This window comes from Alexandromys fortis, unplaced genomic scaffold, assembly GCF_014885135.2.
Source record: "Alexandromys fortis isolate MF-2015 unplaced genomic scaffold, M_Fortis_MF-2015_v1.1 scaffold_148, whole genome shotgun sequence".
Lineage (NCBI taxonomy): Eukaryota > Metazoa > Chordata > Mammalia > Rodentia > Cricetidae > Alexandromys > Alexandromys fortis.
The window spans coordinates 2,545,721-2,562,940 of NW_026068019.1; the positions used below are offsets into that span (position 1 = coordinate 2,545,721).

General features: G+C 33.7%; 1 protein-coding gene across 3 annotated transcripts in view; it reads right to left on the minus strand.

Moving 5' to 3' along the window:
- Nucleotides 1–2,214: 2,214 nt before the first annotated feature.
- The window catches only part of Memo1 (mediator of cell motility 1), a 97,808-nt gene continuing 82,802 nt past the window's right edge, over nucleotides 2,215–17,220 (minus strand). For all 3 annotated transcript variants that reach the window (XM_050162939.1, XM_050162938.1, XM_050162940.1), the window contains 3 exons: nucleotides 14,922–14,998; nucleotides 4,422–4,526; nucleotides 2,215–2,882 (listed from right to left, as the gene is read on the minus strand). In XM_050162939.1, coding sequence (XP_050018896.1) covers nucleotides 2,751–2,882; nucleotides 4,422–4,526; nucleotides 14,922–14,998 — 314 coding nt within the window. In that variant the 3' untranslated portion in view covers nucleotides 2,215–2,750. The remainder of the gene's footprint in view (nucleotides 2,883–4,421; nucleotides 4,527–14,921; nucleotides 14,999–17,220) is intronic.

Consider the following 17,220-nt stretch of genomic DNA (forward strand, 5'->3'; position numbering starts at 1 on the left):
ATTTAATAAATTAATTCCCACTTTCTCTGAAATAACAAGGTTTTTACTTTCATAACCTGAAATAAAATATTCAGAACTGAAATAAAAATCTAAATATCTAAATCATATACCTATCTAACATGTCATGCCAAAATCTATTAAAAACTAAAGTTGCAAAACCCAGCACTCTGAAATAAGACGGTGCTCAAGAGGTCATCTACACAATGAACAGACAAGGAAGCGCCAGCAGGACATGGACACAACTTCAGAACACTGATTAGGGGCAGGGACAGAGCTAGACTCGAACACAGAATCAGTTTAGAACTGTTTCTACTCCAAAAACAGGTAATTTAAAAAAACCCACAAAACCTGTTCCTTCTAAGAAATGACAAGCTGATGCAGGAACAGTCTAGTTTTAAAAGAGCAGAACAAGCTGGCACAGCACTGCATGCCTGCAATCCCAGCACGAGGGAAGCTGAGAAGCAAGGCTGGTACATGAGTTTGAGGCCATCTTGGGCTACACAAAGTCCCAGGTCAGTGTGGTCTACACAGGCAAACCACGTCACAAAGCAAACAAATGAACATACAAACATGTGCAGTATGATGCACTCCTAAGACTAGACGTCTCTCACGTTTTTCAAAACCCATTCTACATTTATAGAAAAAAAAAAAGAAATGACTAATTAGAAAGCAACTCTTTAAAAAAAAGACATAACCAATTACTTGCTTAACAATTTGTCAAAAATTATAAGAAATTATGCAGATGAGGGGGTACTGATAATTTGGTGCAACTAGAAACATAATTTGGCACATTTTAAGGGGCCTAAGAAATTCTTACTATGTAAACCACATAGTATCATGATTATATCCTAGAGAATAGGTCTAATATTGAGATCATATTTTACATAGAAGGTCCATCCCATTATAAAACTGTGGAAGATTAGAAACAGTCTAACGTTCAAAGATAGAACTGGTTATTTTCAAACAGTGTAACACATTAGGCAGCCATTTTTTTAAACTGAGTTTTCAAAGACACAGGTAGTAGGTTCTTAGGCTAACAGGGCATAATGCCACTGTATGAGCACTATAATCTCAATTCTGTTATTGCACACACACAAACACATACACACTCATAACAACACAAGGACTAAAAGTAAATACAGAAAAACATTTAACAGTGTATCTCTGGGTAGTGAGATTGTAGATAATTTTTTTTCTTCTGACTTTTCAGTATTTTCAAATTTTATACTCAGAAAACATTATTTTAAAAATTCACTACTGTCAATTCATAAATTTTTATAATATGTATTAAACAAAGAATAAATATTTATCATACTCAAAAGATTATCTAAATAATGGAAAATAAATCGTTGATGTATAAGAGTATAATCCCAACGTGTAAGTAGGTAATTTTGAATCTCTCATTCTTGAGTATATAAAATTGATATTTAATAAATAAGAAATGCAAATCTCCAAAGGAAATTGGTGCAAGGCATCTAAAAATTGTGCTACTTGGGCATTAACACTGAAGATATAACACTCTCCAATGTGATATAGACACCCATTGTTCTGTTAAAATAGGTATAATGGAGAACATGCAGGATGGCTTAATGAACTATAGTTTGTTGGGTTTTTTTTTTTTTTTTTTTGCCAAAATGACTAGAATAAATCTATGATAAAGAATACAACACCATACCATTATTTTAGTTGGAAGAGCCGCACCAAAAATCATGCCCCCCAAAAAAACACAAATTTGCAGGACTACCACAAGTCCAGTAGGCCTTGTTACTGTTATTGTCAATGATTTCTTGCTAAAAATTCAAGTAAAAGAGTCAAATTGCTTAAAGAGGTGAAAAAACATAGTGGGTAAGGTCTGCAATGACTTGGAACACACTAATAACACTCTTCAATGTTTCCTCATTTGCAGACTCTCAAACACAATATTTGAAGGACTCCATCTATTTGTTTTTAAAGCATTCGTGAATTTATATTCTACTACAAAAAAGGGTATTTCACACACAAAAAAGCAAATGACTATTAATTTTGAAATTTAACTTTAAAATTGTATGACTACAATTTCTGTGATTTAAAAAAATCACATGAATATAAAAGTGAAATATATTCTAATACTCTTACATAGGAGCTGAGGTTTGCCATTTCAACAAAAATTCTGAGATGGAATTAATAAAAATCAAATTTCCATTTATAACACAAAGCAATAAGTTTAAATCAGACTATTTTGAGTTGTGTAGCCCTTTATTAGCAACTAAAATAGAAGGTATCTGTTGTACAACATGGGTAGTCATTGTCTATAACTGGAGATTTCTTATATTCTAATACAGATCATTTATAAATGCAATTTCTTTTATTAAAAAGCTTCCACCCTTTTGTCTGTGTACAATCTGCAAAACTATTCTGAAAGCGGAATATATGTGCATGAGTCTGCAAAGAGTGCAAATTTCAGATATGCTAAATGCTTTACAAGTCATTTTCAAAAACTGTGCCAATTGGGCCTTTACACTGTCATCTTTTTTTTTTTAAATCAAAGTATTTTGATCCCAGCCTTCCTTCCACTGCCCCAAACTATAAAGCATTTTTTAAATGAGTTGAAATTAAGGAGGACTACACCTACTAGAAAAGAAGAGAAGAGAGTTCTATTAGTCTGAGGTTTCAGAATCCCCCCACACCAGAACCAACATCTTGGTAAAGGCTAGGCTGGACCCTGGACAGAGTATGAGTCTGTGCAGGTGGTGTCCCTGAGGGTCGGAGCTTCAGTGGACCGTGAGTGCTCCAGCTGCATAACTCACTGAACTGTCTTGCCAGCTTCTACACTGACTTGACTGGGCATAATTCAAAAAGGAAAAGCTCATATTCATTCCATTCTTCTGTAGTTCTGTGATAGCCTAAAAAAAAAAAAGAAAAAAGTTGATGAGAGACTTTAAAAAAAAAAAGAACATTGTAAATGTTTGTAAAAAGCTTGACTTTGCACATTTGAAAATCAAATTGTTTTACCCTTTCTTAAATGTCTCCTGCCTCATGCTAAGTTGAGAAAAATCTCATTATTTCACCCTCACAAAGATTATGCTCTAACCTAGCTTCTTAATAATTGGTATATGTTTTTCTCTAGTCTTTAGATCTTAGACACCTTTATTCATCTGACTTAGACCGAATCTGTCTATATAACTCAAAGACATAAAAGTATAATTTTTACTTTAACTTTGTACTGGTTTATAATTTCTTTCACACAAAAAAACAAATCTATTTGATTCTATTCAGACTTTAGAAAATTAGTGCGGCAAACTCTAACCTAAGTTCCAGAAATTAATTCAGGTCCTTGAAAAACTTTTCCTTCAATCAATCTGAACTACTTTATTTTTTTTTCTTTATTTATTATGTATACAATGTTCTGTCTGTGTGCAGGCCTTAAGAGGGCACCAGACCTCATTATAGATGGCTGTGAGCCACCATGTGGTTACTGGGAATTGAACTCAGGACCTCTGGAAGAGCAGGCAATGCTCTTAACCTCTGAGCCATCTCTCCAGCTCCCAATCTGAACTACTTCAACAAGACAAAAAAACTTCATAAAAATCCATAATATACAACTATCAAATCATGTGAACATCAAGCGCCTTGTTCCAACTGTTGGTTAACCTTCTTGTATACCTTCCAAAACAAATGAGCCACTGAATCTTCCTAAAACATTTTCTTATTCCTCTTAAAGAGCATTACATTTTCTAAGAAAATTGATGTTTATTTATTAAGAGGCAAACAAATGTAATTTAGCTTTATAAATCCAACTAAACCAAAACTTCTTTCTTAAAATTCTTTTTAGATTGTTTTGTATATTTTGAGACAGGGTCTCAACTATGTAGCTTTGGCTGTTCTGGAACTCACTATGTAGACCAGGCTGGCCTCAAACTCACAGAGATCCTCCTGCCTCTGCCTCCTAAGCGCTAGGATTAAAGGCATGAGCCATTCATTATACCTGGCTTCTACTGACACCTTTTAAATAAAGTTAAGTTTTACCATTATTGTTTAAGAGAAAAAGGCATATACAATCTATTTTACATTATTAGATAATGAACAACATCCATTTAATTTCTGTGTCTAACACATTCATGTGTATATGCACCTGCATGTTTGCATAGACACACAAACCCAAAATCAATCTTCTGAAAAAGAAAAGTGTATCAGCACTGACTGAGTCAAGAGAAAATATGACTATCTGTGTTAACAAAAATTATTGATCTGTGTTCCAGTGGTAAATTTATTCAAATAAACAAAGTAGTAGAAACCTATAATTATGTTAAAAGTTACCAGGAAGAAACTGACACTATGTAACAAAGCCAACAAAGTTATCATACCAAAATGGTAACATTTTAGATATTTTGAAATAGGACAGCATCAGAAGTTAAAGGTCAAGACTTCCTAAGTATACTCACATTTAATAACACCCCGATGGGATGTCTTCCACATATAGTATTATGATATTTCTTCAAATAATTGCTAAAAGATACAGGATCTAATTGTTCTATAATACTCATACCCTAAAGGGGGGGAATAAAAGACAAAATTTATTATGTCTTAATTATATTTTAAATTTACTCATAAATTTCTCAGCCAACAAGAGACAAAATATACTAAACAATCCTTGGAAAATATCAAAATCATTCATGAACTATAATCTCATAATAGTTAACCACTGGCAGAAAAAAATCCCAGGCTATATTCTAAGTCTGGGTACTTATAAGTCACCTTGACCAGTCGACAGTCATCTCACAACACACTTTACAATGCTATATTTTCCTCTAAAGAATAGTTACAAAAGCAAATCAGTGAAAATTCACACAAAATAATCTGAAACTAAATTTTATTTATAGCTGTTTAAAGCTGTAAGTTTGATTTAAAGCTGCATAACATTTTAAACAGTTAATGGTTATCCAGGTACCTGATAAAATACAGCAATCTAAGAAAACATTTTGCATAGTTATTTCAACACCCCTATGGCCAATGATGAGCTTAGTGACAGGTTGGGATTAGGCCAGCTCGAAGAAGGAAAGCTTTCACTCTCTCTACTTTAGAGCAGTGTCTTTGAAGGTTATAATTAAGACATTTTAGAGTACTGCTAAACAAACCACCATGAACTGAACACTTGTTTATACTAAATTCTGCAGTCTCCAAAAGCATTAACATATTTTTAATTGTTTGGTATTTATTTTTATGTAGGTACACATGCACAGATAAGAAACTATAGCCATTCACTTGCCATGGCATGAGTTAGAGACAATTTGGGGAAATCAGTTCTCTTCTTCTACCAGTGGGTTCCAGGGACTGAACTTAGGTGGACAGGACTTGGATGCAAGCATCTTTACCAACTGAGTCATTTCACCAGTCCATATAACATATTTTTAATCTATTAAAAGAGAGCCTCTTTGTTTACTGAAGTAGCAAGTAAATCACTGAATCTAACTAATTACATTATTTTATCTAGATCAACCCCTTTTTATATTTGTATTTGCTATATTAGATTAATGTCTTTGAGAAAAATGTAAGTGGTCATTTCACTGGACTGAACTGACAATTCTATGTGATTGCTAAAGTCTAGTCAAGTCTTAACAGTCTACAAGCACAGACAATAACCAGGCAAATGACTCTAAATAAAGTCATCTGGAAAATGGCAGCCATTAATAAGTGATGTAAAGCTTTATAATGGAAGCTTCAAAACCAAAACTGTACAAAAAACTTTCTCAGAATACCTACATCTTCTATAATCATTATCCATTCTAGAATAAGACTTAATATGAGTGTAGAATCACTTTGCTTATACATTAATTAGCCAATCTGAAACTAGTTTTTAATGCTATCTTGGTTTTCTTCTGACAAGCAGGGGACTTTTTTGAGTCAACAATAACATTTGGTACAAGATTAAAGAAAAATTAAACATTAAACCTAAAATATACAATATGATGCAAAGAAACAGTGCAATTCTAAACCAGTAAGTAGTAATACTAAGATGAAATTATAACTCTTCCAGAAATATGGATAGTCAAGATATGGTGTGGGACAATTCTGTATTCTGTCAATTATATTGTAAATAAACGCTGACTGGCCGGTAGCCAGGCAGGACGTATAGGTGGGACAACCAGACAGGAAGTAGAGGTGGGACAATGAAAACAGGTGTAGTCTGAGAAGAAGGAAGCTCTCCCGCAGTCCTACCCAGACACAGAAGAAGCAGGATGTGACCTGCCCCATTGAAAAAGGTACCGAGCCATGTGACTAACATAGATAAGAATAATGGGTTAATATAAGTTGTAAGAGTTAATAAAAAGCCTGAGCTAATGGGCCAATCAGTTTATAACTTATGTAGAATCTCTGTGTGATTTTTCTTTGGGGTTTACCGGCTGTGGGAACTGGGCAGGACAGAAACCCTAACAAGCCCGCTCCTCATGCTACAAAGATATCACTTTTCTATGCATGAAAGTGGCATCAAAAGCTTCTAATCCTAGGCTTTGTCTCCATAATCACTGGCTTTACCACAGTATAAAAAGAATTACACTAATGATTCTTCAAACATCAACATAACTACAACTGATGTACACATTATGAGAAATCTAATGCTCCTGAATGAAGCCATAAACAGAATCCACTTTTAATAAGCTCTAGGATGAAAAGTTTCAACAAACATTTTAGTAATAAAATCTCCAAGCACCTTTGAAATAAGCATACTTATATACTGATATGAATTCTAAGAGAAGAAGATGAATTACATTTAAAGCAAGGAATTATAAGTAATTGGCCAAGAAACCCTTAGTGAAGAGATAAAATACTACAAATGTAGAGAAGATACTACTAAATAAGGAGCTCAAAATGAAGATTAAACTGGTTAAATTATAAAGATAAACCAGAAAATACACAATGAAAAAGTGGAAATCAAGAGATAAAATATGTTAAAATTTTAATTCTTTAAGTGTATTAAGTGCCTACTACTAGATAGGAATTAATTCGATTTAAACCTGTGACAAGCATGATGATTTAATGGCATGTCTTTATAAAGAGAAGATAAAGGGAATAGGAGCTTTTCTCATGAGTGAACCTGTTCAACCCAGAAAATTCACAAAGTACATAGATAAAAGCATGAGGATAAAATTATAAAATGGGACATCCACTGACTAGTACAGAATACTAAGAAACACATCACATATACTTGATGATAAGTGTAAAATTACTTGTTCCAAAATTCCAAAAATGTCAGTTCAATGTTTATTATCCAAATTCCAAGATAATGAAAAACAAAATGCTTCCCAAATACGCCTAGATAGCTTACCTATTCTTAACAACCCTGGAAGATATAATTAGTGAGTCTAAAGATCAGACAACAGGTAGCTCTCTAGGGCTTGTACAGTTTAAAAACGTGATTATTTACATAAAACCCATATACAAAGAAATGAACCAACACTTATTTCAACCAAGTCTGTCTGTCCCTCCAGAGTACGGAAATACATCATAACTGAGCAGTTTCCGCTAGAAATTTGCAGAATACATGTTTCTAACTTTGGGAGTATGTGTGCTGAATTTATTATTTTGCTGACTCTCAAACAAATGGCTAAAAACCCATGATGCCAAGTCCCAAAGGTCAATCTGAAACTGAACAGTAGATACTGAAAGAGCTGCAAATTCAGAATTCTGATAACTACTTTCCCATTTTTAAAACAAAAGTAAACAAAAATGTATCTACATTAAGCAAAAGAGCTATTTTTATAACACAGAAGAAAATCTTATTAAATATCAAACACAAAAGAGTAACATATATTTTACATGCATTTATAAATAAGAAAAATCATGTCTTTTTAATAATGACCACATAATTAATGAGCACATCATCAAGTATCAGAAATATAATCCATTCATTTGGAGATAACTATATGTTAGAGAAAAGGAAATGTCCTAGTTTCCTGAAGAGGAATCAAGATAAAAATTTTAACAGTACAAGTAATTCTATGCCAAAAACAAAACAAACCCTATTCTAAAGTAGCAGTGCCAATGTACTAAAAATTACAGAGAATGCAGCCAAACCTAATAAAGAAGATATGGTATAAATTCAAGAGAAAGAAGCACGACTTAGTAAATTGCAACAATTTATCCTTTTAAAATAGTAGGAAGAAAGGAAAGCTGCTGATATTCAAACTAAACAAAGTGATTAATAAATTAATAAACTAGATGGCTGTGATGACATTTTCAGATTCTCCCTGCCAAATAATTTGCCAATATCAGTAAGGAAACCACCTAAACTAGCATAGTAAAATGGTATACTCCAAAAAATTAGCATAGTAGAAATGATATCACATACTATATATTAAAAATATATGTAAATATGGCTCATATTTTAAGACATCAAAATTTATAAGATTAGTTTCTTAAAATACATTGTTTGTCAGTATAAATACTGAAGTTACAAGATACTATTTACCAAAAAAGAAAAGCCAATAAAATCATAAAACTTTCAAATAGTCCATATTCTACAACATAGCTGTTTTCCCAACTGTAACATTTATGAGACATAATTTTCCTATAAACATTTTTGTTTTTTCATAATTAGTTTCTAGATATTCCATGGTTACAGCTATGAACAGTTTTCAGAAAGAACAGAAATGTTTTTTGGCAACTTAAAAATAGCTTACTAACATTTTAACAGTAATAATAAAATTTTTTCCATTAAAAAAAAAAGCAAAACTTGATTAACGCAATTAATTCTGAACAGATATGTAGCTCTGACAGGGTGAGCGTTCTTTATTCAATACTTGACAGCAGAAGTGTTTCAGATTTGCTTCTGGTAGATTTTTGAGTATTTTCATGTAAATACAATATTTTGGGAGTGGAACAAAAGTCCTAAACACAAAATTCATTAATATTTCACATATACTTTCTATGTCCCATTGCCTTGGGTGACTTTACATAATACTTTCAGTGTACTTTTAAAACTGTGATCGGTCACACGAGAGCAAGTGTGCCCTTTTCACCTGTTGGCATCAAGAGTTTTGGATTTTGGAGCATTTCAGACTTTAGATTTTCAGATCATTGATACTCAACTTTTAGTATACTCAGAATTATGAACATTTTTACATACTTAAACAAAAAGCCATTTGAGTTTATTGAGATCTTACCACTATTTTTATTCATATACTCTAAAAATTAGCTCATAAATCAAACTAGCAATATGCTAATAAAGACAGACACATTTGTGAGCCTTTTAAAAATTCTACATATAACAAATACTCTATTTATTTTGAAGTTCTATCCCATGATTTTAAAATAAAAGTGTCAAGTAAGTTTTGGTAATTTGCCATCTAATGGAAGGAAATCTGGGGCCGACTTAGAAGTCAGCCTGGGCTTACTGGTTCTTGACATACAGCCACTCACGTAATTTAGACAACTTTCCTTTCTGAGCTAAACAGGAAAAGCTCTAAGAAGTCTGCCCGTGTTCTATATCAGCACATCAGGTGGTTTGCACAAATTCACCGACAGAGTCACAGTGAGGAAGATGCTAAGACTCTATGCTACAGAAGGGGCGGACATGGGCAGCTCCACTCTCAGGCTCCCATGAGTGACTACAGTGTAAAGACAGGGTTGCTTAAAACCACCATGGGCAATCTCTTCCTGGCTGCAGCCTTACCATCAGTATGGTAAGACTTCCCAAACTCACACCTCTCTGAGCTGCAGCCAGTAAAGAGCCTATTAGCAAAGATCCTCTGCCTCTTGTTTATAAGTATCTTAATTTGATCCACTTCTTTCCACCTTCACTGCTGGCCCCCTGTTTGCTACACCTGATCTTGTAATATCTGCTTTCTCTACAAGAATGATCTTCAAAACCATGTAAATTACATCAGTACACTTTATACCTCACATAAACTTTCACTGTGAATGACAACACAGATGATAGATAGATAGATAGATAGATAGATAGATAGATAGATAGATAGATAATAAACAGACAGACAGACAAAGAGGCAGTCACCCAACAAAATAGAGAAATGGTTAAGTCTCACAGCACCAAGTATAAATAATGGAAATAAGCTGGGCAAGGTGACACACTCTTCACAGGAAGATCACAAGCAAATATTTTTGGATGTCCCAAAACCAAGATATTTTGAGGTTTGGCAGGACTAAGAAATCCTACCAATTCTATACACAAATAACAGTTTTCCCCCCTTAAGACTTGACATGTAACTTATACAGACTCCTAATTACTTGTACCATTTCTACCTCATATGACAACAAGAAAAGTTTTCCATAGTTTTAATAAAGAATGAAATTCCCAGGAATACTCATCATCTAAAGTGAGGGAATATTATGGTTTCTTTTATTTAGTTTTATTTTATTTTTATTATTCTATATCCTAAGAATTATTCACCTATTGGAGAAAAAAAAATCAAGTCACCCAGCAGTGACTTACAGTAATTTGAGCAACAAAGGCAACAGCCAATTGGAAGTCTGTGTTTACTGCTGTCTTACTGACACTTTATATACACAAGAATCTAACTACTTCCTTGTGCCTTCTAACATTGCTGTTTCTGAACACTAACATTTAAGACACAATTTATTATAAATTGCCTTCCTTTTATTTCACTTTCATATTAATGTGCTCATGTTTTTAATTGTATATATAGAAAGATTTTATATTCATTTATTCATTTGAAAAATATTTGAGTTTTTATGTTCTAATCACTATTCAGGCCCTTTGGATACATCAGAGAAAAAAAATAAGCGCTTGACTGACGGAAAATGCAGTTCTTACACGTGAAGTTCTTACACGTGAAGCAGATTAAGGCAATTAGGGAACAAATGCTGTCAGGGTGAAGTGCAGAGTATAAAACTAAACAAGGTGACCAGCAGACCCTACTAGGAGGATAAGGAGTAGATAAGAAGCCAAGCATGATGGACGTGCCTTTAATCCCAGTACTGGGGAAACAAAAACAAAAGCAGAAGCAGGTGGATCTTTGTGAGTTCAAGGCTAGTCAAGGCTACATAGTTGGACACTTTTTAAAAAAGCACAGTCTAAGCAAAGACTTGAGCTAGGTAAGTGAAATAGTTAAGTACAAAAAGAGCAAAAGACAAAAGCTAGAAAAAGTGTGGCAGTACCAACCAATAGTCTACCCACAAATCTGCTTGGGGCTTGGTGGTGGTAGCGCACACATTTAGTCCAAGCATTCAGAAGGTAGAGGTAGGTGGATCTCTGTGAGTTTGAGGCCTGCCTGTTCTACAGAGAGTTCCATGATAGCCAGGGCTACACAGAAAGACCATCTTTAGGAGCTGAGGAGAGGGGGTCTATTTGGACTTTATTTTCAGCTACTTGAGATTGAAAATGACAATAGCAGTTGAGAAAATGTAAGTCACCATCAAATGACTTAGAAAAGACATGTCGAGAGAAAATCAGAAGTTCTAATTGTTGCTATGTTGAGGTTGCAAATTATTTATAACATTCCAGTGAAAATACTAAGCTAGTACCTAGTAAATAAGGAGTATAACAGAACAGTCCTAGACCAAGGTGTTTTTTACTGGTTTTGGTGCTAAAAGTACTGTTTCATAAAATCAAATACAAACTGTTAAACATAAACACACTACACACATGCACACGCACGCACACACGCATACACACACCTACCTACTCACTTCAAGGAAGGCTATTTTGCTTTGGAAATTCTTTGCTCTTAAAGCACCTTTGAGCCTAGTGTTGAGGTAAGGGTGTTCTGGCAGATGCCTATCGGGCTAAGACCAGGAGGTAGCAAGTCTGGGGTCAGCCTAGACTATAAAATTACCTTCTGTGTAGTTAAATAAACAAGTGAAGATAATTCTAATGAAAAGGAAATCTTTACATACATACCATTAATAAACAGTTTCTATTTCATACATACACAGTCATTCTTCCTTATACATATTTGTGGGGCAAAGGCACATACTAGACCCTGTGCATGCTAAGTGTGTTACTCTACCAATGAGCTACCAAACACCATCCCCTAGAGAGTCATTCCTAAATAAATAGAAGAAATGAAGAAGTAAGCCAGGTGGAATGGGAACCACACTAGTGATTAATATTTAGAGTCAAAAAATTTGAGATTTAGTGATTAATGCTACTGGGGATTTTGAAATGATCTCAACTTCCATCTTGATTTAGAACACAAAGTTGGTATGAATGTAGATACAGTTTTGTATTATTGTCATATAAAGGATGGATATTGTCCAAAGAGAGTACACCGAGTAGGAAGATAAGGGGAAAGACCAAGTCCTTCTCTGACTATGTTTGATGGATCAGCTTATTCAAGCCAGATAACACTCAAACATTGGTCCTTCCTGTCACAGTCAAACTGACAGAGAACATTATTGTCAATTTGATACCTCTTTGTTCCATTAGCTTCTAATTTGAATAATTCTTCAGAAGCTGCTCTTATAAAGTTCCTAACTTGATATTCTGTCCACTGTTAGTTAAAAGCTTTTTCCTCTCATCATCCATTCTTAATTCCCCTAAGCAGAACTCTTAATGGCTGTCCTCTGAACTCCAACACTTATGTCAGTATATTCTTTGACCTAGCTAGCCCTTCCTCCCCTCCATTCTCTCTACACAATGGCTCTGACCACCTTTCTACCTGTCCTCCACACAGCAATGATTTTTAAACATTTATCTCCAGCCAAATATAAGCACACAAGAGGAATTCTCTGAATTTGAGGCCAATCTGGGGTATATAGTAAGTATCCAGTCAGACAAAGCTACACAGTAAGACCTACCTCTCAAGAAAAAATTACCACCATCCAGATATACCTTTCTGCTCTAAACCAGAAATGCACAATTAAAATATAATATAGGTCATATGTATAATTTTATAATTTTAGTGGCTGTATTAAAAGATAAAATGAAAGAAGTGGAATTAATTGCAAAATATTTAATACAATCTATTACATTTTAATTTCATTAAACAATCAAGATAAATCATTTTTGAGGGGGTTTTGTTAGTTTGTTTCATTCTAAGTGAAATCAATGTATATTTTATACCGGCAGTAGATAGTGAGTGACAATACCCATATTTCAGTGCTCAATAAATACACATGACTAATGGACAATTACAATTTTGAAAGGTGCAAATCTATTCCTGTATAGTATATTCAAATACAGATTCCTTACTTAAATAAATTACTTTTGACCAAATAATATTCTTCCAAAATGTATAAAATTGATATAAACAAATCACAGACTTGTAAACAGAGAGACTCAAACAGTGACTCAGATATCTAGACTAGGGTCTACTGTTAACAGACAAATGAGGGCTAGAGAACTGAAAGGGCCTTAGAGATCACAGAGCAAATGAGGGACAGTCCTGCTACAATGACTATTCCTTAGGAATACACACCAAAATTACTTATGTAACTTTTTAAAATTATATTTAATAAAGAAAAATCTCTGTAATAATAGTGCACATTCAGGTGTGGCTAATGCTCAAAGAGGAGCTAGTCTGAAATAGTGTTTACTCACTTATGTACACCTTAGGCTTATGCATCCCACACACCCTGTCATCCTTCAATCACTTCTGAGTCCTGGTCCCAGGTTACACTTTAAACAATTAAGCAGGGAAAGGAAACTGCAAGTCTAACCACTTAGGAAGAGGGAAGTTATTCCCCATAGATATTTTCAGAATAATTTTTTAAATTTCAAGTATAACTATCAATACTTTCAGAAAAAATAAGAATTGTAGTTTTTAACTTTACATTTAGAAAAAACAAGATAAAATCCAACACTGGAAAACCCAGTGGCATAAATAAATAAACAGATATAAATATCAAACAAAAAAAGAATAAAAGACAAAAGGGGAGAACAGCAAATTATTGGTACTTATAAAAAGTAATCCAGCTTTCTTAAGGTACTTTCTCTAATAACCTTAGAAGACACAGGCTAAAGACCACAAACACTTCAAGTTCAAATTTAATATAAGTGAAAAATGAAACTAAAATTCAATATATAACAATAAGACTTAAAGGAGGTTTTATAGAAGTAAACCAAAACAACAGTTTTAAGTTATTAATTTCACTAAGGTTAAATTCACTTTAGGAGGTTTTTGAAAATCTGGAATATAGTATTAATTCCTAAGTATTTCTAGAATTTTAAAAACTTTAAAACATTAAAATGACGTCGTTATAAAAGTTCCTGCAGTACAGCAGACAAAAGCTAAGTTTGCTAAATGCCTAAAGTCTGTCATCATAAACTTATGTCACCAGACTCAGCATGCAGCTTAGCAGGACAACGCTTGCACTATATTCTCAAAACCCTGAATTTAATACCCAGCAAAGCAAAAACATAAAATGAAAAGGCTATAATAAAATTAGCTCCAGAAGGAAAAAAGTAATAACTGAAAAATTGGAGTATCAAGCAATCAGAAATTTATGATTTTAGGTTATATATATTTTACCAAATAGTTCATAAAATCTTCAGCATCACTCAAGAATAAGTTTGGCCGATTAAGAAACCAAATTTAAAAATTAAACACTAAGTTACTTAATAAATTTCAAAGAACAGTAACAGTTCAGAAAGAGTTGAAATAAGTGACTTCAGATGGCCATAAAGGAGTTACAGCCATGTACCCCACCACTTCCTACTGTTGCAGCTTACAGAGTTAATAGCATTAAATGCTGCTGCCCCTTAAACCAAATTCATCTCCAAAAATATCATTAAAATCTATATCCAAGTGCTGTTAAATATTCTCACTAATCAAACAGAAGTAAAAAAAAGTTCTTAGAGAAATTATTCATTTGAGGATACATTGCAGTTTGAACTTTTAATTCAAAAAAGGGAAAGAACTGTTAGCCCATTGTACATTTTAACATATTAAATCTTGAGTCACTAATCTGGAATGAAAGAAAATATTTTTAGAGCATTAAAACCCCACACCTGAAAGACTTACCATTTTATCTAGATGTTCAATGGATCTATAAATCTCCCCCTGGGATTCATCATAGTAACTGTAACGGAACCTTTGACCTTGAAACAAATATCATGTACAAAATAAAATAGGGAAAAATTAGAAGCTAAAAAAGAAAGCAAGCGCTTACCAAATAATTTCAGTTCTCACAACAGGCAAAGCACAGCTTAAGCCTCTGCAAGAATCAATTCCCAAAAGCCCTCAACATAAAGATAAAAGGCATATTTGGGAAGGCAATAAAGAAATGACACATCACCAGAATTTTAAGATGTTAAAAACTATTTCATACTGCAGAAACTTTAAAATCACCAGCAATACAAGAATAAGGAAACAAAAGAGCTTAAAGTTAGAAGCATTGTTAAACATTCTAACAGTCTATCATTGATAGTAAACCCACAAAGAGTATGAATCAAGAAAATCTGACTTCCAGGATCCTATCTCAGTTTAAGAACTCAGTGAGTTTACCACTGCTGATCTCTCAGACAAAGCAAATGTGTGTCAGCAATACTTGAAGGTTGTGTGATTTTTATGGCTATCATATTTTTAAGGAAAAGGATTGATACATGTGCCTTATGTATGCAATGTGAACAGAATTCACAAAAGAGTCAACTGTCCTACACTGACATGAAATCCCGGCTAAGAAGAGTATAAGCACAAAATAGTCAATGTTCAGCTGTTCTTGAAATGCAGAGATTAAAAAGAAATTTAAAAAAGAAAACAAAAATTCCAAAAATAAACTGCTTCCTAATATAATATGAAACTCAAAAATTAATACCCATAACAAATTACAGATTATTTAACTATGATGTACTTGAGATACATCTAATATAGCTTTCAAGAGTATCATTCTTATTTATTTTTATGTTTCATTTTTAAATTTTAATTATTTTTATGTATGTGGGTGTTTTGCTGCACGTGTGCCTGTTTACAGCATGCATGCCTGATGCTTGTAGAGGCCAAAGGAGGACGTCAGATCTTTTGGAACTGCAGTTACAGCTGGGTATAAGCCACCAGCGGGGTGCTGGGAATCAAAGCTGGGTCTTCTGGAAGAGTAGCCAATGCTCTTAACCAGTCAGTCAATATTTTCCTAATTTTTTTTTTAAATTAGGCTTGAGTTCTTGTTTTGTTTTTTAAGATTTGTTTATTTATTTTGTATACAGTGTTCTGTCTGCATGTGTGTCTGCAAGCCAGAAGAGGGCAGCAGATCTCATTACAGATGGTTGTCAGCCACCATGTGGTTGCTGGGAATTGAACTCAGGACCTCTGGAAGAACAATCAGTGCTCTTAACCTCTGAGCCATCTCTCCAGCCCCTATTTTCCTAATTTTTAAAGCTTTGCCAAAATGCATTTCTAATGGTATATCGAGTATACACAACTGAGCCTTAGGTGTCATGTCTAGAACTATTAATAAGTCCAACTTCTAGTCTCACAACTGAGAAAGCAGATTCGGTTGGATTATTATGATATTTTTAAGTTTCCTGTTCGTCTTATTGAAAACAGTATTGTACATATACATATATAGTCAGGGCAAAGTTATAAAACTCTCTTTGGTATATTTTTTTAAAAACATGTATAACTCAGTATTTCATCTGTTCATGCTAACCTTTTTTATGCTTATTTTCCTAAAATACAACATATTCTTTAATTTTCATATTTTAACTGTTTACATTATCTCCTAATGCCACTCAGTATAATAACTATTCACTTCCCACAAAGCTATTGTTGAAGTTCTCTTATAACTGGTATCCTAGAATTGGACAGGCTGTGGGCTAAAGTCTGTTTTCTCGGAATGTAACAACAATGATGACTGACTACATGCATCCAGCCATGGTTTGAGATGTACTATAGTCTCTGAACTGGAAGGATTCTTAAAGACACAATGATCACCTAACACTCAAAGCCTCTATATTTTAATTTATTTTTATGTAGGTGCACGTCCAAGGGCACACACATGCTGCAGTGTGCAAGTGGAGGTCAGATGACAACCTGCAATGTCTGTTCTCACCATCTGCCTCATGGGTCCCAAGGATCAAATTCAGATTTCAGGTTTGTTGGCAAACACTTCTACTCATAAGGTCATCTTGCTAGCCCTCAATACCTTTATATTAAATACATCAAGCATTTCTTTCAAATTTTTTGAAAGACAGGTATTCTTTTCTTTTCTTTTCCTTAGAGAACGTGTATTACACATAAGGACTGTCTGGCCATGAAGACTGCAAAATTGGCCCTATTTTCCACACTTGCCGAGTACTTGTAACAAGAATATATAAAGCCAAATCTA